The sequence below is a fragment of the Myotis daubentonii genome, chromosome 3, assembly GCF_963259705.1.
Source record: "Myotis daubentonii chromosome 3, mMyoDau2.1, whole genome shotgun sequence".
NCBI classification, from domain to species: domain Eukaryota; kingdom Metazoa; phylum Chordata; class Mammalia; order Chiroptera; family Vespertilionidae; genus Myotis; species Myotis daubentonii.
This window is the reverse complement of record NC_081842.1, coordinates 5927106-5952726: the sequence shown is the minus strand read 5'-3', so window position 1 is coordinate 5952726 and position 25621 is coordinate 5927106. Positions and strand designations below refer to the sequence as shown.

Here is a 25621-nt window from a genome sequence, read left to right as displayed (position 1 = left end):
CCACAGATCACTATCCCAAACCAAACTTGCCACCATCTCTACCTTGTAAAGGGGTCCCCTTGTTTTTCCAGATGTCTTCCCCCTTAAGTCACCTTCCACTGTGAACTTTAAGCCCTTGATCCTCTTTTGCCGGGGTCCAACCCCAGCAGGTCCAGGGGTTCCCAAAGGCGTAGACGGAGTCGGTGAAGAAGGAAGGACACGGAGACAGTGTTCAGTTGATCAGCAGCCTAGCCAGGATCTCTAGCCCGGATCTCCAGCCAGGTTCTGGTCTGGATCTCCAGAGAGGTTCTGCTTCGGATTTCCAGCGAGGTTCTGTAGCCATGTTCCCTCGCTAGGTTCTCCAGCCAGGTTCTGTCCAGGCTCTCCAGTCAGGTTCAGTGTCCAGGTTCCAGTCAGGTTCTCCTGCCAATCTCTGTAGTCAGGTTCAGTCCAGGATCCCTTGCCATGTTCTCCCGCTAGGCTCTGTCTCTAGGCTCCGAGTAGGTTCTGTCTTCTTGATTCTGTTCTAAGTTCTCAGTGTTTCTGTCTTGTTACAACTGTATTTATACCAGTTGATTCAATCCTATCAATCTCTATTACAAAGGTTAGGGCGTTTCTTATTTCCATTCCAGGGAGAAAAGATTATGTAGTTTAAGCATGATTGTTCGTAGTTAAAGGGATTAATTACCCGCCTGGCACTTAGTTGAGGGGTTTTATTCCCTCCCTAACTTCAGGGGAAAATCCCTACCTGGGGATTCAACCTTTCTCGGAGAGGTGACTTTGGTTAAAACACAGCGCCAAGAAGGTGAGCAAACATATTAAGAACCGTATGCCATATATGCCAGGTCCCTTGAAACAGCAAGGATGGACCGGCTCCCGGCACTCTTTAAGGCTTTTCTTTCTCTGGCCAAGTCCTGCCAAGTCCTAGAGACTGTCTCTCAGCATTTCTCAGTTGTGTTCTCCACCTTCTCCACCTCTGCCCTAGCTCAGAGCCAGCCCTCGCTGTGCCTCAGCCGCGCATTTTCGATGCCTCTTTTCTGACCAGTTTTCCACTCTCGTGTGTCCATCACAATAGAATGAATCATTTCTCCTAAAAAATGTGTCTGACTGTAGCACTCACTTGCCGAAAATTCTAGGAAGCTTTCTTTAGTTCCCTCTGGTTTAATTCCCAAATCTGGAGGCTCTTTGCAATCTTGTCCCGGATGCCCTTGTCATTTTTCTCCCATGATTCCCCTTCAGAGACCTTGGGCTGCATTCAGACTCTCAGAGACCCTTCCGAAGGCCCCACTGTGCGTCCTGCCCTAATTCAGGCGAGTCCCAGTCTCCGCAATGCCTCTGCCTCAGCTCTATCCATGCTGATATCTGAGGACCTTCTGTTGACCCTCTGCCACATATTATATGTCTCAAATACACTATTTTAGTTATTATATTCATTCTTGTATTTGTCTAATCCACCTAGAAGCCTAAACTTCTTGGAACCAAAGACTTCACAGCATGGAGAAAATAGAGCAGTAGGAATAACTGGGGTAAAAAAACTGTGTGTTTTTTCTGTCATTTACTTGTTGAGTGGATTTGGTTAATTAACTTTTTTTGGATTGCCATTTCCTCTTCTCCAAAGTGGAGATTAAAAAACCTTGTAGGATAGTGGGGAGCCTGATAAATATCATACAAAAGAAGTTTGCTACCTTTATGGCACATGCGAATTGTACTGCAAGCGTTATTCATCTTTGCCTCACCTGTGACTTTAATTCCATCCTTGGTATACACATGTTCAATAAATGCTTGCTAGCTTGAATTGGGTTTGTTGAATGAAAATGTAGGACATCGAGATTGAGATTTCCAACCCTGTCCAAGCCAGTTAGCCTCATTTTAAACAGACGAACAAACAAAAACCTGTTTCATGGTCACAAATGCTAATGTCGGCCTGTCTCCTTAGAGCTGGCATTGGCCCTGGTTAGGCCACCTAAGGGATGTGAGTGAGTATATATGTGTGTGACAGTGGCCCAGAGCAAACCCATCCTGCCTCCTTGAGACAAGGCCAGTAGGATTTAAATATTCAAATATTTCTGTCCTTCCTGGTAACCAGCGCATCACATTTCTTATTGTCAGTGGGCTAATGCTCATACGTATTCAATGAAAAAGCAATTTGACCAACATTAGTCTATTTGCTACCTAGAGAGAGAAGTAAAAAAAAAAAAAAAAAGAAAAAATAATAAAGAGGTGAGGGCATGAGTGGGGGGGAGGGTGGGGAGGGGGTAATGGGGGAATAAGGATACATATGTACTACCTTAATTAATAAAGAAATTTTAAAAAGTAAGTTATTAACTATAATAATAATAATAATAATAATAATAATAATAATAGAGAACAGCAGCACAGAGGCTGTTGCAGCCACAATGCTGTACCCTGACACATAGGTCAGTGGGGGGCGGGGGAGGGGGGATGGAACATATGTAACACTTCAACAATAAAGAATTTCTTAAAAATCAGAAACAAAAAAGAATAGAGGGAGTGTGCTTGCCATGACACGCCTGCGTTGCCAAGAGTCCCGCATGCTGTTGAAATGCTGTGTGCATGTGTGATATTTTCACCTCCTTCCTTCTCTCTGACCCCATTCTTCAGAGCCACTGAAAGCCACCATCAGCCCCAGGAAGGTGAAGAGCAGCGTGGGCAGCCAGGTGGCCTTGTCCTGCAGCGTGACCGCAAGTGAGGACCAGGAGCTCTCCTGGTACCGCAACGGTGAAATCCTCAACCCTGGGAAAAATGTGAGGATCACAGGGATCAACCACGAAAACCTTATCATGGATCACATGGTCAAAAGTGACGGGGGCGCGTACCAGTGCTTTGTGCGCGAGGACAAGCTGTCCGCTCAAGACTTTGTGCAGGTGGTCCTTGAAGGTCAGTGGGCCTCGGTGCGGGTTCGGCTGCAAAGAGCCCAGCCCCAGAGCACTCCCAAGGAAGGACCCGGGGTGGCCCAGTGCTGCTAGCTCCCAGTTTGCACCTTCCTTTACCTCTCTGACCTTTATTCCCATCTATACCTTTCTATCTATCCAACCAGCTGATAACCCTACCTGATTTTTCAAGATAAATCCAGCAAGTAAAAGGATAGGTTCTGAGGAAATAAAAGTCATGCATGGTAGAAGGCACATAAGGAATGGGATTTAACATGAAGTCAGTGAACATGAATGCTGCCCACAGGTTAAAAGTTGCCTCTGAAACTTTGAAACTGACGGTTTACTTGACACTTCAGCATCCTCTAGGGCAGTGCTTCTCAACCTTCTGGCCCTTTAAATACACCTCCTCACGTTGTGACCCAACCATAAAATTATTTTCGTTGCTACTTCATCACTGTCATGTTGCTACTGTTATGAATCATAATGTAAATATCTGATATGCAGGATGGTCTTAGGTGACCCCTGTGAAAGGGTCGTTCGACCGCCAAAGGGGTCGCGACCCACAGGTTGAGAACCGCTGCTCTAGGGAGGGGGGAACCTTTTCCTGCCAAGGGCCATTGGATATTTAGAACATCGTTCGAGAGCCATACAAAATGGTCAGCTTATAAATTAGCCTGCTGCATTTGGTCAAACGTTTAATTAACTCGCCCCTAATGCCTTGGCAGGGCCGGACCAAATGATTTTACGGGCGCGGGCCAGACGTTCCCCGCCCCTGCTAGGACAGGGTTTCCCAGGAATGCTCTTTTTGGAAGGCTGTAGGATTTTAGCCACACCTCTGGCCTCTACCCACCAGATGCCAGTAGCACCTTTCTACCAACGGTGACAGCCAAGGATGTCAGGTGTCCCCTGGGGTGCAGAGTAGCCCCATTGAGAACACTTTAATGGCAAAATGCAGGGCGCTATTTCAGTGTTGTGCTTGATGGAGAGCAAAATGGTGTCGGGTTCATAGGGCTGTCCCTGGTGGGGTCCAAATATCCACAGATCTAGGTGAATGGAATGTCAGGAATTTCCTGGTGGCATGATAACAGGTTTTAGGAATGTTTCATTGTTGTTGTTTTATTTAACTGCCTACTGCCTCCTTGCATCTTCAAGCTTATCTCTCTGCCAGGAAAGGAGCTATTAAAGGAATGTTCAAGGAGACATGTGTTTATCACCAGATAACTGAGCTAGCTTTTATCTGTATTTGTGTGTGTCTTGTTGGAAACTGGGCCTTTCTATATCATTTAAAACGTATCTGTTTTCAATTAATAAAATAGCTACCTGACTTTCATGTATCCTAAAGGGAGAAAAACATTTATGTATGAAAAAAAAGTTTAAATATGTCTTGGGGCTAACAGAGTATTTCTATAATTTCTTTTTTAACCTTAGTTTGTAGGAAGAAACAGGCTTAGAATGACATTCTTATTTTGATTTAAGCGTTTACTTGAGGACAAAGGGATTTTTAAAGCAGAGATGAAACGAGCTAAAGGCACGCTACTCAGGTGAAATGCCTGACACTGTGTTCCACAGGATAATTAAGTGCAGAAAGTAATCAGTGAGCACAGAGCTGGATGCTTAATGATGCTGCACTGTGGTTCTTACACAGTCACTATTTTTAGATTCTTTGTAGAAAAGGCAGCGGTTACCTTTCGAGGCCCAGTTACCGTGGCAACCCTCTGCGAGCCTAAGAAAACCCAAAGAGCATATTGATAATCCATAATGATGTCGAAAGGGTTCAGGTTATCACAGAGTGACAGCCAGAAAGATTTCAAAGGCACTCAGGTCTCACTGGGAAATTAATGTCGGCTTTCATCTCCGAAAAGCCTGTCACTCGGATAAAAAGGGAGAGAGGAGCACACGGAGCATCCTCACGGGTGCATGTGCCGCATGTCGGCTCCCATTCAGGGCCAGAAGCGTCATGTTATTTTTCTCTCTTCTGAGAGATGGCCGTGCTAATGTAGAGAAGAGAGAGAGAGAGGGAACCACAAGTGCATATCCAGTGTCTGCCTTCAAACGGCGCCTACCTAGTATCCTCAGACATAAGCTCCTATTATTATCAATGAAATAGCTGTGGATTCACATAAATGTAAAATCTCGCAATACCCTGAACTAAGAATGGCCATGGATGCCATACTCATAGAGAGTATTTTCTATGAGGCCAAAGAAACTGGCATGGAAATCTAACATAACTGGAATCTAATATTTATACAGCCAAGATCAAACCAGACTGACTGGAAAAATGAAATAACAAAAAGAAAAAGAGAAAGAATGAGAACAGGTCTTATTTCTGGAGATGATAAAATAGCATGTATCAGACTAACTAACCTGTAAGAAGATAGAAATTATGAACTTTGGGACAAGCAAAACTCTATGCAGACACTAAAGATATGTCTAAAGGTAGGTGGAAAGGATGTGGCCCTCAAAAGAAGTGAAAAGATTAAGTGGTATCTACATTGACACCCCATTTCCTCTGAAGACATTCACCAGTCTTGTGGGATTGAGGTATAGAAGGACAGAGGTCTGGGCTGTTGAATCACCTGCAAATTGAGGGAGGCGAGTGGAGAGTCCAAGAAGGAGGGAACAACAGTAGTGAGTCTTAAAATATGAAAATAAACTTCCTTGAAAAACTTGCTTGACACCTGAACTGCAAAAATTTGAAGGAGAATCCAAGTATACCATAAAAGTAACTAGATGTCCAAAGCAAACAAACGAACAAAAAATAGGATACTGGGCCAGAGGTCAAAAGACAAAATAGGGAATAGAAACAGACCCTGAGAAGATCCAGGTACAGTGGGGCCTTGACTTACGAGTTGAGAGTTCAATTCGGTCTGAGACCGAGCTCATTAAGGAGCTTGTTAACTCAAATTACTCTTATCAACTCAATGCAAAAAATCAGCCGAGAGACAGCTGGTATCTCAAAAAACTCGTTAGTCGGGACACTGGTAAGTCAAGGCCCCACTGTATTAGAATTTTCAAACCAGTACTCTAAAGCTATTTAAAATGTGTTCAATAACTTAAAGGAAAATTTGAGCATAATGAATGGACATATGGGTAGACTAGCAGAGAAATGGAAACTATAAAATGAAACAAAAAAGGAATGAAAAAATTCACTGTGTTGGCTTTAATGGAAAAATTGCAGAAGCAAGAAGAAAGGATGAGTGAAATTGGAGATAGAGTAAAATTAATTATCTAATCTGAGGCACATAGGAAAAGAGGACTCCAAATGAAATTTGCAGAGCCTCAGTGACATGTGAAACATATATAATTATAGGCACAGAAAAATAGGAGTCATAGAATGAGGAAGAAAATATTTGAAGAAATAATGGCCATCATTTCCAGAAATCTGGTATAAAAAAATACCATTACTGAGCTAAGAACTTAGCAAACCCCAAGAAGAACAAATACAAAGAATACCACATGCAGGTACATCAGAGTGAAGCAGATGAAAATCAAAGAGAAATAAAACATTTTATAGTCCCTGCAAAGACATTTTCAGCTAAATACATCCCAGAAACCTCTGTTGAACTGGAAGGTCAAATAAGATACTGTCCGCGCTCCCAAGAGCTGGTTGTGTAGGGAGAATAACAAACAGAATGACGTCTAACTTCTCTGTCAATTAAATGCAGAGCATGTTGGGGCGGTGTCTGCGCTGTTCCCAGGCCCTTCATTTTAATATCCGGAAGTTCTTGTTTTCACCTTGCACAGTTAAAGTAAGAAATTTGCAATCCAAGGACACTGAAATAGGCCATGTATGAATACATCTGGGAAAGGCCCAGATCCTCAAAGGCCTTCTCCAGCCGCCCAAGACATGAGTTGGAATGAAGTTGAGATTCAGGAATTGGCAAATGAAAAGCTGGCAGAGGGCTACAGGGGAGCACCTGGGGCAGCTCCCCCAGTGAGAACCCTGAACCCTCCACAGCTGGGCCAGCTGGCCACAGAAGTAGGCTGCAAGGTTTGGGTGATGGGTACCTCTTTCTTCCAGAGGTTTTGAAAATGGTAACAGTTCTTTTTCTGTGACGGAATTTAAAACTATCTTCAGTTTTGTTTCCCACATCTATTTTTTAATAATATATATAGGGTGTCCCAAAATTCACGCAAGATTTGCAATTGGATTGAATTGCAAATCTTGCGTGAATTTTGGGACACCCTCTATAAATAAAACTTTTAAAATAAAAATTAAAAAATAATGTTTGTTAATGATCATCTTCCATTATAGGTAAACCCTTAAAATGAACACAATTTTTAAAAATTTCCTCCAGCAAGGTTTATAACTAGACTCAGAAATCCTGTTTCGTGTGGTCACAATTATGTCAAAGTGCCCTGTTTCTGCCTAGGAAAATAGTGTCACCATGTTGATTTATGTGCCTGAGGCTGGCAGGCCCCCTGGTAACTTTTGACTTATACATTTCTCTTTAATATGCATATCTCTTTCTCTTTTTCTATGAACCATATAAAATAATAACAGGCATCTGTGATTACTGCCATATAATAATACAATATGTGGTAATTAGTCCTTATATGTAATAGAAAAATAATGGAATATGAAAATTGGGTCTTTGTTGAAAATATGGGATATTCCCTTGGAAACTTCCCTAGACTTAAGCTCCTAGTCTGTGGGGGACAGTCTTGGGTTGTGTCTGTTCTCCTAGCATAATTTGTCCATAGTACCCATTATATTCTCAAAAGTGTCCCAGGCTGGATGATAAATGACATGGCCACCTCACTTGAGATACTTACAGAGATATTTAATGGATGCCAGAAGGGTCCGACTTTATTTAGTTTCTACCCATTAACAGGGCCTTCGCAGAAATTTACGTGCACTTATTTGTCATTAAAACTATAAAAGATTATTCATATGAGAAAATGAAGATGAGATCATCAGTCTCTCTCTCTCTTTCTTTTATTCCTCTAACTCCTGTTGAGCTAACCCTAATTAACTGGGCAGAGTGGGAAGCTGCAGTGAGGGTTTGGGGGTATAGATTTCCTCTATGCTATGGCTTTGGGTGGACACATCCAGTTTTGAATTGTAGACTTCTAGGGAGCTGACATTGTTTAACATGAATACTTGGATTGTATCATCATTCTTCTTCTTACGAAAGTTAGGAAATATATAAGTGATTTATTAAAGCTTGCTAATGCTGTGCTGACCTATTTTGAAAGTGAAGTCTAGTTCTGATTGGAATCTAGTTTTATCAATAAAACCAGAGTTTTTTGTAGTGTTAATAACCACTCCCTCTGCTTCCCAATCATGAAATAGTCGTACTTGGAAGTGGCTTCATTATCGGTATGTGCCACTTGCTTCCATGATTTGTCTTCCTGCAGATGGAACTCCCAAAATTATTTCTGCCTTCAGCGAGAAAGTGGTGAGTCCAGCGGAACCCGTCTCCCTCATGTGCAACGTGAAGGGCACGCCGCTGCCCACAATCACGTGGACCCTCGACGATGACCCAATTCTCAAGGGGGGCAGTCACCGCATCAGCCAGATGATCACGTCGGAGGGGAACGTGGTCAGCTACCTGAACATCTCCAGCTCTCAGGTCCGAGACGGGGGAGTCTACCGCTGCACCGCCAACAACTCGGCCGGCGTCGTCCTGTACCAGGCGCGAATAAACGTAAGAGGTGCTTGTCAAATCAGCTCCTCAAAAAAACACACATATAAGTCATGGTAGTGGAGAAGGTCTCTGCATGCGCCAAGCTGGGTCGTGGAATGCCGAAACGGAGTAGCTGGCCCCTCCCTTCTCCTACTCTTTCCTTCCCGCTCAGGAATGGCCCTGGCCCAGATCATGTTGGAAATCGCATTTTGGTTTCTTTAGTCACTTGTTCTCCTGTTTTACTCTTCGACGTGTTCACATGAACTGTCCTTTCCTGGTTTATGCTCTGCATGCTCTCCTTTCTCCTCTCTGCTGTTCTACGACGCTCATGGTAAACCTTCACGGACATGGTGTTAACTTACACTCATGGTGCAACGTGGCCTAACCGCCATCTTCATCATCTGTAGAGAGAGTTAAGCCACTGAGTCACAGAAGGAGCATGCTTCTTCGGTGCAGACTAGTTTTTATTGGTTAAGTTGCCTTCTGTCATATCATTCAAAACGCTTTAATCGAAGTAGTTGATAGTTAAAGCATTTCACACGCATTCAGTTCATTTGGAAGTCACGAAACCAAAAGGAAATGAAACCATCTTAGAGAAAATGACAAATGCAGAAAAATGAATTGAAAAAGATGTCCTTACATGAAAATAACCTACATTTTTAACTCAAGGAAAAGTGTACCCGTATCCTCACGTAAGATGTACCCTTCAATTATTTTCAAGAGTTTCTTTGTGTCTCTCTAGGGCCTGCAAGTATTCGACCAATGAAAAACATCACCGCAATCGCGGGTCGGGACACATACATTCACTGCCGTGTGATTGGCTATCCGTATTACTCCATCAAGTGGTATAAGAACTCCGATCTGCTTCCTTTTAACCATCGCCAAGTGGCGTTTGAGAACAATGGGACTCTGAAACTCTCGGATGTGCAGAAGGAAATTGACGAGGGAGAGTACACGTGCAACGTGCTGGTGCAACCACAACTCTCCACCAGCCAGAGTGTCCACGTGACAGTCAAAGGTAAGGCTGGCCTCCTCTCTGTCCCCACTCAGCTCACCATCACTTAGCACAGCCATTTCAACAATTAGGAGTGGGTTCTAATCTGCATATTTAGCATAAGACATTATATTCCTCAGTTATAAAGACTGAGGGACAATAGATTGCATTAGATGCCCTGTGTGGTATTTTAAAATTTTTTAAATTTTTATTTATTGATTTGAGAGAGAGAGAGAGAGAGAGAGAGAGAGAGAGAGAGAGAGAGTTATGTTATTCCTCTTAATTATGCATTCATTGATTGTTCTTGTATGTGCCCTGACGGGAGATCAAACCTGCATCAGGACAATGCTCTGACCAACTGAGCTACTCAGCCAGGTCTCTTTTACTTTGTTTTGTTTTGTTTTGTTTTCTTTACTATCACTTCTTCAGAAGGTCTGTGGTTCATATAGCTTTCCTTTCATTTGAATTTCTAGCTTGGTGTTCCAGACATGTGTTCTTAATATTACCCTAGAAAAAAACAAAACACATTATTGCCCTGATTATCTAGTTGTCTGACCGATAATTTTTTTAAAAATATATTTTATTGATTTCCCACAGAGAGGAAGGGAGAGAGAGAGAGAGTCAGAAACATCGACGAGAGAGAAACATCGATCAGCCGCCTCTTGCACATCTCCCACCGGGGATGTGCCCGCAACCCAGGCACATGCCCTTGACCGAAATCGAACCCGGGACCTCTCAGTCCACAGGCTGACGCTCCATCCACTGAGCCAAACTGGTCTCGGCCTGACCGATAATTTTAAAACATTTTTCTTTTCCTAAAAACTCCTAAAAGTGTGTTATTTTAGACTCCAGCTGCAACAAAATTCTTCTCTTTTTTTTTGCTTGAAACTTTGAATTTTATTATATGCTACAAACACAATCAGTTATAATCATCATAAGAGCAACAGACTCATTTTTTTCTTTTTTACAGAAAAATGCCTGCCAATTCTACAAGCCTGAATAACTATAGTTTTTAGGTAGCCATTCTTTAAAGAACAGATGGAATTCCATCAAATAAAAAGTGGCTAGTTGAGCTTGTAACTCAAACAAGTGCACGAGTACTTGGATTCCCACTCAGGAGGCAGCAGACATGCTTTATGCATTATTTTCATTTTGTTAACACAGAACAGAGACATTATAAAATGACACGGGTCAAGATTTATTAAAATTATTATTTTTTTGTTTGTTTCATCAAGTGTCCTTAAATAAAACTAGTTTAAAAACATAGCTGGGAGTGTGCAGTAGTAAACAGTACATGATGACTCACATATTTTGGTGTCACTGCTGTGGTTTGTACTAAGGCCCTAGCAGTCTTACCCCCATGACTTTTGCACAACTGTACCAATGTCAACACAGTGAGAAAGACAAATAATGTGTCTTAGTATTACAATGAAAATGGTTGTCTTCTTGAAAACTCCCCAAAGGGGTCTCAGTAATCCCCCAGGGGTAAAAACTACATTTATATCTTTGAAAATATGTATTTCAGTGATAAATATTTAGTTTATTTCTAATATTTAGCCATTCTGAATGATGCATCAAACAAACTATTTTTATGCATTAGCCTTTATCTGCTTTTAAGATGAGTTCTTTCAGAAAAATTGCCAGAAGTATGGCCATTGGATAGACATAAATATTTTAATTTTAGTATTTTAGAGGACATAAACTCAAGCAAAGGCCATTTGAATAATTAACTTATATTCTTCAAATTTTCCAGGCCAGCATAAATTGATGCATTAATCTTGATCCCTTTGATTTTAAGTGACAGAAACCAACTCAGACTAGCTTGTGCCCTATAGGAGAATTTATTGGCTCTTATGATCAATACGTCTATGATTTTAGAAAACAATTTAATCAAATGGTGTGTTGTTTTTTTTCAGGAGTTTTTTTCTTTTAGGCATATAATATGCAGTATATACATTTTCAGCTCCTTTGCAAGGACTGCAAAATAAAGAATTACATCATTTAGTACAGTCTTTCCTTATAGTTATCTGGTGAGAAATGGCTGGTGAGGGGGACAGTTTTGGGACTTGAGATTTGCAGTATTTAACAAGGTGGTCAGGGAAGACTTCTTTGAGAAGGTAAGATTTAAGAAAGGATGTAAAGGAGTTCAAGATAGCCAAACAGATATCTGGGGAAAGAACCTTCTAGACAGAGGGAACAGATAGGACAAAATAGTCAGAAATGTGCCTGGAAAGCTTGAGGAATAGCAGGGAGGCTGGTGAGGCTGGACCAGAGTGAATGAAGGGGGCGGTTGGGGGCGGGGGAGAATTAACAGGAGATGAGGTTAGAACGAGCAGGGTCATTTGCCGTGCAACTAGTACCCCAGGCTTGGGTTATAAGGACTTGAGCTTTTCCTCTCAGTGAGATGGGGAGATTTATCAGATGATTTTAAATAGAAGTCATATGGACTGACCTAGGTCCTGTGCTGAGAATTACACTGGCAGGCAAGAAGGGACAAGCAGGCTGGCCTGTTAGAAAGTTAATCCAGGTGAACAGTAAGGAGGCTTGGACCTGGGAGAGCGAAGTAGAAGGCAGATGATGGACATATTTTTAAGATCTATTCAATCAGATTTCCTAATGGATTGGATGTGGGCATGAGAGAAAAAATGATGTAAGGATAACCCCCAAATTTTGGCCTGAGCAGTGGAAGAACAGCACTGCCACCAACAGAGCTGGCAAGAGATGCAGTGAAGAAGTTTAAAGGAAGAAAGTAGAAGTCCAGCTGTTGATGTGTCGAAGTTGAAATATACATTAGACAAACAAGCGACCCATTAAGTAGGAACCTGACTATATGAGGAAGTGAAATTTAGGAGTCTGGGCTGTAGATTTGGGACATCAGGAATAGATAATGTGTAAAGTTACAGATCATGTGTGAGGCCACAGGTTGAGGTGTGGTCACCAAGGGACTTTGTAAACTTCACTCCAGATTTTAACTTCATATAAACACACTTATAACTTTCTTAGATTCACATTAAAACCGATTCACCAAATATCTGAAGAGGATGTCTGACAAAAATTCAAGCAAGGGCAACTTGAAATTTAAATCTGTCTCTTTAAATTTTGTAAATGTGACAAATCTATATATTGGCCATGGCCTTCCTGATTGCAAAGTACGGGAAGCTGAATCAAACTAGCTTCACAGCAGTTACAAGAGTGTGTTGAGGAGATATGGACGGAGCTTCAAGGGCGTATTCAGCCAATCATTGGGAAGGGCTGAGATAGTGTAGGCCTCAGGGGAGGCCTGGTCCAGACCCTGAATTACCATCGGAACCTTCTCTGTGTCTTTGGTGTTTCCCTCAGCACCTGGGCTTAGTTCATTCAGAGCAGCTTCTCCACATATGACAAGCAGATTTTAGGGCGGGACTCTGGTTGGCCCTCTGCAGACCACCAGCCCTTCCTGGACAAGTCACGGTGGCAAAAGCTATGAGCTTCCTGGATAAGCTGCCTGCCTCCACCACGCCTTTACAACAGGGACAAGCTTGAGTTACAAGAGAAGGAGGAAAATGAAAACAATCGATGTTAAGAGAGTGAATTAATATATGAACAGGCCTGATAGTGACTTCAAGAATGTGTGTGTTCCCATATTAAAGTGTGCTCAGGTAAGAAAGGCCCTGAGCAGGTCAGTACCTCAGAAAATATACTGTATCCAATGGTGATGCATCTCCTTCAAAGAAACCAACCCCAGAGATAAGAGCCCTATTAGGCAATAGAAGTCCAGCAAAGACTACTGATAGGCAGGGTTGGGGTGGGGATCGGGGGGACCAGATGGCAGGTGTGGCAATCAGATCAGACAGACAAAGAGAGCAGAACGCCCTCTAGATACCAGACTGTAGTGAAACCAAAGATCTCCATTAACTTATAACCAAGTCAACAAAGCAAGAGCCACCCCTGCCATCTCTAAGAATAGCCTCCAGGTGACACCTTGCATCTCTCCACGGCTCCATCTCACGGGAATGTCACACACGAACAAAAATTTGATTAGAAAAGATTTAACAGTGGGTTTGCCAAGAAGTGGAAATACAGAACTTGCTAAAAAAGTATGTGTTCATTTGGTGTTCATTAGATGTAAATTAGTTTTGTGTGAACATCTGGGCAGAAGAGAGAGAGCATTTACAGTCAAACCTCAGTTCTCGAATGTCTCCCATCTCGAACAATTCACCTCTCAACCCGACAACCCTTTCGTGCCGATACCTGTATGACCAGTTGCGTGTCTCTTGGGCAACAGAAAAGGAGAGAATGCACAAGTGTGGGTCAGTTTACCTCTAAACCTCCCAGGAAAGTGTGCTGTGAATATTTTCATGGTTTTTTGCTGCTTACTATTATTAAATTTTCATTTTTTACTGTACATTTTATTTTATTAGATTTTCATTTATATTTCATGTCCCTTTTGTTATAGATTGAAAAATATATTAGACATGTGCTGCATATAAGGAAGGTTAAAACAGGGAATCATTTGGAGATCTGGAACGGAATAATTCCATTTACATTTCTTCTAATGGGAAATAATGATTCGGTTTTCGAACAGCCGTCCGGAACAAATTAAGTTCGAGAATCGAGGTTCTACTGTAATTCTTTTTGTTAATCATTGCTAACATGTTTTCTTCTGTTTAAGGAACATTTAAAAAATATTTTTAATTGAATTTAGAGAAATAAAGGGAAATGGATAGAGAAAAACATAGATGAGAGAGAAATATTGATTGATCAGCTGCCTCTTGCATGTCCCTTACTGGAAATCAAACCCACAACACGGGAATCAAACTGTGACCTCCTGTTTCATGGGCTGATGGTCAACCACTGAGCCACACCAGCTGGGCAAGGAGCATTTTCTAAACTAAATATAATTGTCAGGTAGCAATACTACAAGATATCCTACCTTACTTTTACTTAATTTCATCTTTTCTGTGTAGACTAATGAAACTGTACATATTGAATGAGGAAATTGTAGGCTAGGTATATAGGGTTTAGCCTGTTTAAGCCATATAGGACTTCCCAGATAAAACATAAAAAATAATAAATTCTGGATTCTTGTAAGCCAACTTAGGGCATCCTTTTATTTTTATTTTGTCATATTCACGTGTATTGAACCCTACCAAAGATATTGAGAGTAATTTAAGATACCACTTGCATTTCTTGCTTAGGATAACCTCTCATTTTCAATATACAGTAACAATCACATACTATTAAAAATGTTAGTCTTTACTCAGATGTCATTAAGAAGGCCATAACCAAATTGACTTCTGCACACTGAAATTTCAAATGAAACATATAAATTAAATCACACACCAGTGGTCACAATTTTTAAAAATTAATAATCAAAGCTTTTTGTATATTTTTATTGTTGATAGTATTGCAAAATCAAAACTTTTAAAAAATGAATAATCATTACTGTTTTCAATTATAAGGGGGAAAAGAAGGGATCAACTGAATTATAGGAAATGACTGAGTTTTTTTTTTACTTTCCCTGTGGATCAGAGTTGAAAAACAGTCTTTTTTTATTATTGATTGATTTCAGAGAGACAGAGGGGGAGAGAGGCATCGATTTGTTATCCCGATGGATTCACTGATTGATTTTTAAATATATATATATACTTCCAGAGAGGAAAGGAGAGAAGAGATAGAAATATCAATGATAAGAGAGAATCATTGATTGGCTGCCTCCTGCACGCCCCCTACTGGGGATTGAGCCTGGGCATGTGCCCTTGACTGGAATCGAACCTGGGACCTTTCCGTCCGAAGGCCAATATCCACTGAGCCAAACCAGCGAGGGCCGGTCTTTCTTTTTTATTCATATATATACAGTTCTGTTACCTTCCTGTTAGACTACATAGTGGATTTTGGAAGAGCAAGTATGATGCCTCCTTGGTTGACATCCTTTGGAAGTGGGCCGATTTGTTTGCATCAATATTGCTGCAAATGTGAGTCCAAACAATTTTTACATTTTTTTTATATTTCAGGGGCTTGACTTAAACACCAAATAGAGGTGTGTGTGTGTGTGTGTGTGTGTGTGTGTGTGAGTGTGTGTGAGAGAGAGAGAGAGAGAGAGAGAGAGAGAGAGAGATATTTAGATGACATTTGGAAACAATAGTATATTCCAGTCATGTCTTTTTTGGTCATAGTCATGGCCTTTTGTTGTTGTTTTTTTTCGTATCATGACTTGGAAATTTGAAGAAACTTAAAGGTTGATATAATGTGTTAATTATTGATAATGCCTGAAACTTAAGTAGTTAGGAAATAATTGACTAACCAGAAGTGTAGTTTTGCTGTGTTCAAACATGTAAAGAGAAATGAAAATTAAAAACCCTTCTTTCACTTCAACTTGACAAGCAGTGTTGCATTTAACACATTTCAAAGCGTTTTCTTCCTCATTTTAGGTGCCACATTGAGCTGGAACAGTGACTAATTGAGTATTCTAATTGCTAGGGACCAGCGCTGCCAGGAAAGTTAATTGGCTGCTAGACAAAAATGTCACCTTCTATTTATATTTACATTAAACTTTATCGTTTACAAAACACTTTCATATGTGTGACCTTAATTAATACTCATGGTGACTCTGGAATGTAGATAAAACATAATTAGAGAAACAGAATAAGAAAGAGCAGGAGACCTACTCAAAGTGGCTCAGTAACGTACTTAAGACTCAAATACACATCTTGGGATTTCAGTGCAGCTCCGCTGGGTGGTTTAGAAAAGTCACTCACATTGCAGTGGGAAGCCAGGGTGGGAGTGAGGAAAAATTGAGGCAAAGAACTCAGAAAGAGTGCTTTTTAAAGATAAAGAAAGAGGATTATTTTAAGTAAGGATGTAAGATAGTGAGAGCCGAGAGAGAGAGAGAGAGAGAGAGAGAGAGAGAGAGAGAGAGAGAGATTAGTTAAATTAGAGAGCTAAAAAGGAAGGAGTGGATTTGGTAAGCAAGGTTTGGTAAAAACCCAGATGATTCCAGGAATTCTGATCTGGATTATGGAGAGGCTGAGAGAGGGAACCTGAAATACCAGTGGCTTGGGAAAGTCTTATGAAGGATGTGGTTTTGTATAAAGTATCTATGGACCACCATTGTGGACTCAGACCATGAGAACTTTGAACTTGGGATTTGGGGGCTGAAATTGGTGGAGCACAGCTCGCGTTTCAATGCACAGCACAGAGCTAGAAGCCTGGGCAGGTCCCGGGCTTATCCAGTTGGCATGTGGGCACCTTCGATGGGTGTGGAATTGAGGCTGAACTTTCTGAGACCGGCCATGGGATTTGAATTAGAAGATACAATTTGGGGAAAACTTTATGAAGCAAGGAAGATGTTAATAAAAGAAAACTCCTTAAAGGATGGGGGGAAGGGGCTTGATGGACAGCATGAGGAAAGGAGTTGGGAAGGTTAAAACACCCATGGCTGTGACTCAGGAGACTTGGGCTCGAGGCAGACCCTTTGAGCATTCAGGACCAAGAGCTGTGAGCCTGGGAATTGTGTGGTGCCCATGGGTTAAGTTGCTACTAGGAAAAGGAGACAAAATGTGGAATTGAGAAAGGGTACATGACGATACAAGCAGTAAGTCTCAGTAAGTCTCAGCATCCATGTGATTGATTTGTTTTCCCAGTGAATTATGGGTCGTGGGCCAAAAAAAGTAAAGGAGAGGAAAGATAGGACGATACTACTTGAGCAGCTTCTATGTACCCCCTGGGCTCTCTGCTGACATTATATAAAGCCCTCCCCCAAACATGCTCATGAATTGTGTTTCGTTATAACCAGTTTACACATGAAGAAATAGAATCATAGTTAAAGAAACTGGATCAAAAAGCCACTGCTAATTACCCAAGACTGACCAACACCCAAACCATGTTTCTTTTCATTTGTTCTCCCTCCTATTAGAAAGAATATCTGATTACTAATTGAGGCTCAAAACACAGAAAGGTATTAGCATTACTTAACATTCTTATTAAGGATGTATAAAGAATAAGTGTTATACATTACTAACAGCATGAACATTTAATTGATTAAAGATCAAGAAGAGTCTAAATTAACATTTGGCAGCATTCAGTGGCTCTGCACTGTCTTGGAGTAAGAAACTCCCATTATAGAGAATGAGATTAGCAAACCTGGAGGTAAGTGACATGTAGCAGATATGTACATACTTCATGTAGGAAGGTTATGTCAGAACCTGTTGCAGGTCACATTCGAAATGTCTGCTCCTGTAACACTACAAGCTCTCACTATCAGCAAGACTCACAGAATTTTCCATAGAAGGTGATGGAATGAACCAGGTAGTGAAAGCAGTGTGTCTCAAAGAGGCAATTTGGCGTGACCAAAATCATATAAGAGTTTTTAAAATTACTTGTTTTCATTTTTGCCTCTAATTTTTATATCTGTGTAAAATATGAGATTTGGGACTTTCAAAACTTTTTAAAGCATTTATACTGCAGGCTTGTGATTCATGGCTGAAGCTAGGGAGATGACGTTTGTAGTGAGGAGAGAAGTGATATGATTAAAAACTAGGTCTCTAGGTTTAACCTGCATTTTTAAATGTGCTTCCTGATCTAGTGTTGGGAGCAAAGCAACAAGTTACAAACCTAATTTTGAGATTGTTCTGGGAAAATGACTTCTCTCTACTAAATTCTTCCTTTCATCATGAAAATGTTTAACTATTTTGGTGGGGTTTTTATGTACATATGTTTTAAAATAGTTTGGCTATATCTTTTTTCCATTGAACATATTAACTATAATGTATGATTCAGAGTCTTAATTAAATTCTATAATTTTGTTTTGATTGCACAGAAGCTGACTATAAAGGGCCCCAGCAGAAAACCTTCCCCAACTGCTGGGGGTGTCGCAATTCTTAGCCTCTCGCTCCCTTTGGCTTGCCAGCCCGGCTTCTGACTGAGCCCTCATCAGTATCCTGAATTCTCAGCATCTGGTTTAGACGAAGAGATGAGATAATAAGTAGGAGTGTTGCAATAGTTGAAAACATGATGCGCCATGTCATGCACAAGGTTTATAGGAAAAGAGCATGTAGAATATTTACACAGCTCATTAGCGTATTTAAGTAATATTTAAGTAATGTTCTATTACTTTTCCTCCCTTTCTTTCAGTCCCTCCTTTTATCCAACCCTTTGAGTTTCCGAGATTCTCCATTGGGCAGCGGGTCTTCATCCCGTGCGTTGTGGGCTCAGGGGACCTACCCATCACGATCACCTGGCAGAAGGACGGCCGGCCAATCCCCGCGAGCCTTGGGGTGACCATTGACAACATCGACTTCACAAGCTCCTTAAGGATTTCCAACCTCTCCCTCATGCATAACGGGAATTACACCTGCATAGCCCGGAACGAGGCAGCGGCCGTGGAGCACCAGAGTCAGCTAATAGTGAGAGGTGAGTGGGACACGTGGGAGGTATGGTGGTTAAGCAGCCAAAATTATGGTATTTATTTGAAATATTATGAATATATAACTAGAATTTATAGAAATTGCTGTCGTCTGTCTCATTAAAAAAATACACAAGTACAAAACTAACTATGAACTCTCCTAAACTCCAAGCCAAGGTTTTATCTACCTAAAATATGAAGTTTCAAGGTATTACCAGCAAAGGAATATGTCTAGATTTTTTTCTAAATGCAAACAGGTCATTGGTGATTTTAACCAGATCAGTAGCATGGCCTGATTGATCCTTCTAATTATCACACTAGTAGCTGAGCAATGAATGGACTGGTCCAGAATGCAAGGATAATAGATAAGAGACTATTTCTGAGGTTCAGGCAAGATAAAAGCGCCTTGGATGAAGGTGGTAATGGCAGTTGAAGTTGCAATATATATTGGAGGTGAAGCAAACAAAGCATGTTTATTAAGTGAGTGCTGCAAAGGAGAGAAAGAGGAATTTATCATGAAGCATGTATTTTACCTAGTAAGGTAAATGGAATTGTCTTCCACATAGGCAGAGAAGATGTGAGAAGTAACCAGTGTGACAAGGGAAACAAGGATGTGGGAGAAACAGGGTCTAGAATAGGGGTGGGCAAACTTTTTGACTCAAGGGCCACAATGGGTTCTTAAACTGAACCGGAGGGCCGGAACAAAAGCATGGATGGAGTGTTTGTGTGAACTAATATAAATTCAAAGTAAACATCATTACATAAAAGGGTACGGTCTTTTTTTTTGAAGTTTTATTCATTTCAAACGGGCCGGATCCGGCCCGCGGCAATAGTTTGCCCACGGCTGGTCTAGACCCAAGGCATTCCAATAAGAGGAGGAATCAGCAAAGGAAACAGGAAGAAAGAACAACCAGTGAAATAGGAGGAAATCCAGGGGACTGTGGGCTCTTGGAAACAAAATTGGCAGTGTATCAAGAAAGTTAGGTAACACAATATATCCAAAGCCTACTAGGAAAAAAGGAAGAGGAAAAAATAATACTTGGTCATTGAGTTTAGGAAGATGAATATTATTTGTGGCCCTGAGGAGTGGCATGGCTGCAGAAAGGGGGGTGGATGAATGTATGGGAATGCAAGAAAAAGCATCTGTTTTCATATTTATAGGTATGTTGATATGACAGGCAGCAGAATGTAGAGAAGTTAGAGATGGACATGGGACAAGGGAAGCTTACATGCTGATTGGAATGAGTCAATAGAGAGGAAAAATATGTGGCAAGATAAAGAGGCAATAATTATAGTATCTTTGAATTAATAATTTGGGATTGGAGTCTTTGCCTCAGTAGAATTTGTTCAAACTGGTATAGTATTAACCATAGTGGGGTGGGGGGGCGTGTGAACTCCAGAGGTAGAAGCAACAGAAATGGTTGGAAATTTCAGGGAGGCAGATTTGGGGTCAACTAACTTGAAACACTAATTTAAAAATTTATTGAATGGGGCCACCAGAGAGTAATAGGTAATGTATTGATTCTCCTACTGAAAACAACTATAAAACTGGACAAAAAATGATAAAAGTAACCATTTTCAGGGAGTGGGACAGCAGCACAGAGCTGTGATCCTGAGAGAAGGGAAGTATATGAGTTGAACTCCAAATTCACCCCAGATTTCTTCCTGGAGCACTTTCCAAACCCTGACAGGAAGTAACGGCGATCTTTCTGGGTGGAGATAGGGATTTAGAACTACGGAGGCTCAGGATTTTGCTGGGCAGAGTACTGGAGAGTAAGGAACTGTCCAAAAATCAATTACTAAAAGTTTGTATCCTGCTTCCTTTCAGTCTTTAGCTGATTACTACACTTCATAGGCATCTAGTGAGACTCCATGAAATCTAGCAGAGAACAAAAACCAAGAGTATGTGAGATGAATAAAGATTCCAAAGGTTACACAATGCTAAAACATGTTGGAATGCTGACTGACCAGAATACAGACTGCATGAGGAATTCAGTTGAAATTTCAGAGGCCACATCCTAAGAGTAGGGCTAATCTAGTCCTGGAGTAAGGGCTTCTCTAGAGAAGCCATAAAAAGGCCAAAAGAGAGCCTTGCCAGGATAAAACTTCTCCACCACTAAATTAACTTTCTGCAGAAATGACACTCAACACTCTTAAAAACAAAACAATAAAATCCAGACTCTCAATAGCATAGAATATCCACTGTGTCTTACACACATTTACTAGATATGTGAAGAAACAGAAAAATTTGAGCCATAAGTAAAAGAAAGGAAATTAAAAGAAATTGACTAATGGACACACAGATGTTGGAATTAGCAGGCAAGGCTTTAAGGAAGCTATATATTCAAGAATTCAAATGAAAAGATGTATGCAATGACTGAAGGTTGGAATGCAAGAAGAGAGCTTTTTTATAATATGCCAAAAGGGGAACATCAAGAGATTAAGCTGGAGACCAAGGACCCAAGTCATAAGAAGCCTTAAAAATATTGTAAGGTTCTTGGGGAGAAACCAAGATGGCGGCATAGGTTAACGCCGGAGATTGCTGCCTCGAACAACCACTTCAGAGATATAACTAAAGGACAGAACAGACATTATCCAGAACCACAGGAAGGCTGGCTGAGTGGAAATTCTACAACTAGGAGGAAAGAGAATATCATACCCAGACTCAGAGGAGGCGCAGTGCTGAAGTGAAATACTCAGGTGCGGAGTGCGTGCAAGTGGGCTGGCAGCAGAGGGCGAGGTTGTTGTTTTCAATCGGGAGGGAGTTCCAGACTCTGAGCTCCAGATCCAGGCAAGTCTCTAGGGACCCAGACTCAAACGGGAGAAGCGGGACTGTCTGGCTTCGGTCAGAACTCGAAGGCAGCTTTCTCTCTGAGGTTTGCAGCAGTTGCTGGGACTCTGAGAGGCAGAGCCCCTAGGGACGGAACTGAGAGCAGCCATAACTGCTCACTCCGCCCACCCTGTTTGATCCCCTGCAACCCGCCCTGCCCAAGCCCTGCGCAGAACCATTTGCCGGATAGCCTCAGGAAAAGGCTAGATTAGCACTGCCCTAGAGATCCAGCACAGAAGCTCTCCCACTGCAGACACAGCTGACTCTCATAGCCAGTCAGCCTGGAGGTCAAATCACCCCTGGTATTACCGACAACAATCAAGGCTTAACTACAAGACTGCGCACAAAGACCACTAGGGGAGGCACCAAGAAAAGATAAAAAAATGCGGAGACAAAGAAACAGGACACAAATGTCAGAAATGGAAGATATAGAGCTCAAAACCACACTTTTAAGGTCTCTCAAGAACTGTCTAGAAGCTGCCGATAAACTTAGTAAGGCCCTCGAAAAGACTGGTGAGACCGCCGATAAATGTAGTGAGATCCTCAAGAAATCTAATGAGACCCTCGATGTTGTGATAAAGAACCAACTAGAAATTAAGCATACACTGACTGAAATAAAGAATATTATACAGACACCCAACAGCAGACCAGAGGAGCGCAAGAATCAAGTCAAAGATTCAAAACGCGAAGAAGCAAAAAACACCCAACTGGAAAAGCAAAATGAAAAAAGAATCCGAAAATACGAAGATAGTGTAAGGAGCCTCTGGGACAGCTTCAAGCGTACCAACATCAGAATTATAGGGGTGCCAGAAGATGAGAGAGAGCAAGATATTGAAAACCTATTTGAAGAAATAATGACAGAAAACTTCCCCCACCTGGTGAAAGAAATAGACTTACAGGTCCAGGAAGTGCAGAGAACCCCAAACAAAAGGAATCCAAAGAGGACCACACCAAGACACATCATAATTAAAATGCCAAGAGCAAAAGACAAAGAGAGAATCTTAAAAGCAGCAAGAGAAAGAAACCCAGTTACCTACAAGGGAATACCCATACGACTGTCAGCTGATTTCTCAACAGAAACTTTTCAGGCCAGAAGGGAGTGGCAAGAAATATTCAAAGTGATGAATACCAAGAACCTACAACCAAGATTGCTTTATCCAGCAAAGCTATCATTCAGAACAGAAGGTCAGATAAAGAGCTTCACAGATAAGGAAAAGCTAAAGGAGTTCATCACCACCAAACCAGTATTATATGAAATGCTGAAAGGTATCCTTTAAGAAGAGGAAGAAGAAGAAAAAGGTAAAGATACAAATTATGAACAACAAATATGCATCTATCAACAAGTGAATCTAAGAATCAAGTGAATAAATAATCTGGTGATCATAATAGAATCAGGGACATAGAAAGGGAATGGACTGACTATTCTTGGGGGGGAAAGGGGTGTGGGAGATGCGGAAAGAGACTGGACAAAAATCGTGCACCTATGGAAGAGGACAGTGGGTGGGGAGTGAGGGCGGAGGGTGGGGCGGGAACTGGGAGGAGGGGAGTTATAGGGGGGGGGGGAAGAGGAACAAATGTAATAATCTGAACAATAAAGATTTAATTAAAATAAATAAATAAATAAATAAATAAATAAATAAAAGAAATCCAAAAAAAAAATATTGTAAGGTTCTAGATTGTATCAAGAAACAATGAGAATGCATTGATGATTTTAAACAAGGAAGTCATGGCCATTCAATTTAGGTCTTAGAAGGATCCTTCAGGTCACTGTGTGGAGAATGGATTCAAGTGAGGCAGCAGGTGGCAGGTAGACCAGTCTGGAGATTGTTTTAGAAGTCCAGATAAGTGCCATTATCAGCCTTGTCTTGGGTTGAGTTCCTCTGAAAGCAGAGTGTGAGGTACAGAATTAACTGAAAATCTTGTACTTGAGATGTAGTTCCCACAGCCCAGAATGAGAAAATAGAAAATAAGATCAGAAAGGAAGGGAAAGTCAATAAAAGTTGTTTAAATAATCTAGTTGATGCTGTGGGCAACTGATGGTCATTTTTGGGGGGTGGAAATCCTCTAAGGAATCACAAAGTACAGTGGTTCTCCAAGCATGGATTCTGGACCAGCAGTCTCAGCTTCACGGGGGAGCTTATTAGAAAGACCGAATCTTGGGATCCCACCTCAGATCTACTGACTCAGACTTTCTGGGGATGGGGCTCATCAATTTGTGTTTTAATCAGCTGTTTGGGCGATTCTGATGCCCTCTAATGTTTGAGAAGCGCAAGTATAGAACTTGCCCTAGAATTGTCCTACAGGATTGCAGGATGGAAAGGTAGGGCACTTATCCCTTCTCCTGTCCTTCAATGATGTATGATTGTCTCCCACATTTCTGGGTTGCATCAGTGAAGGGAGTAAGCATTTGTGGCTTCAGAGTAGGCCCTAAAACAGCAGAGACTCCTGGTCCTTGTGCAGTAGGGCTGGTAAAGTGTGTGGAATTGTCCAGCCCAAGGGTGCTGAAACCAGATAGCCAGAGGGTATGTGACACTTTACCATGCCATTAGCGTGAGCCCTAATCCAATCTGACTGGTGTTCTTATGAGAAGAGACGATTAGGACACACAGACACCCTGTCTACCTGTCATGACTAGGGCATGGCAGTGAAAACACACAGAATTTGAGGATATATTATATATTTTCCAAGAATCATCAGGACCTGTAATAAGAGATGAAAGAGGAATATGAAAGATAATTCTCAATTTTATGGGCAATTTCCATCTGTAATTACCTTACACTCACAATATGTCAATGGTTATTTCCCATGCAAACCTCTTTGATCAGTTTTTAAGTGACATCCCTTTGGATTAAAACCAAATTAATGTGAGTGGTCATGGATCAATTATAATTAGACATTCTTCCAGAGGAAATACAAGAGATTAGTTACCTGTGTATCTGACAAGGGGTTCCTTGCTCTTAGCAGAATTTGAGCCAAATAGAGCATAGAATGTAGATGACTGCATATTTGCCTTCCACCTCGGTAGGAAGAATCTGGTGTGATGTCTTAAACTTTGTAATTTATCCTTGAGGTTGATGGATTATTTTTACTAGAAAAATTTGCTCTATAAATTCTCTAGCATTTTCCTAGAAATTCACTGTCAGGTAGTCCTCCCTGGTCACCTGATTTTAAATATATTTACATTTTATTAAATATACTTGACTCAGAATATCATCTAAATGAAGTAAAATTGCTTACAGATAAGCAGCATTGAAGAGATCCATTGACTGTGTAACTTATTTAACTTGTGAGTTGGGAATTGTGTTTGTCATGTTAAAGCTGCACATACCTGAATATCCTAAATTAACCAGCACTCCTGCAAGACTCAGGCTCTGTTCTGAGAACATTTATAATCTTAATTCATTTGATCCCCACACCAATCCTGTAAGATGAGTGATGTCGTTATCCCCCATTTACACATAAGAAAATTAAAGTTAAAAGACATTCGATAACTTGCACAAGATCATCTAAGAACAGGAAGAAGCAGATTTAGAGATTTAACCCAGGTGGTTAGCCTTTGGCTCCATACTCCCAGCCTTCATTTCAGTGTCTCTTCCGGAAACACAGGAGTGAGTTCCTTTGACAGCTGCTCTTGTGTCTTTTTTTTTTTTAATGGGAAAAGGACTTGAACAGACACTTCTCAAAAGAAGACACGCACATGTCCAACGAGTACCTGAAAAGATACTCGTCACAAATGCAAATCAAAACCACAGCGAGCCATGAGGATGACTACTGTCTTAGTTTGCTAGGGCTCTCGTAGCCAAATACAACAGACTGGCTACCTTAAACAGCAGGCATTTATTTTCTGACAATTCTGGAGGCTAGAAGTCCTAAAGTGTTGGCAAGTTTGGTTTCTTCTGAGTCCGCTGTCCT

At 41.2% G+C, this 25621-nt stretch overlaps 1 protein-coding gene across 1 annotated transcript in view; it reads left to right on the top strand.

Annotated features, from left to right (window-relative positions):
* Window positions 1-25621, top strand: part of DSCAM (DS cell adhesion molecule) — a 460072-nt gene that overhangs the window by 282533 nt on the left and 151918 nt on the right. The window contains exons 7-10 of the mRNA XM_059685889.1: window positions 2602-2877; window positions 8235-8531; window positions 9246-9521; window positions 18609-18887. Coding sequence (XP_059541872.1) covers window positions 2602-2877; window positions 8235-8531; window positions 9246-9521; window positions 18609-18887 — 1128 coding nt within the window. The remainder of the gene's footprint in view (window positions 1-2601; window positions 2878-8234; window positions 8532-9245; window positions 9522-18608; window positions 18888-25621) is intronic.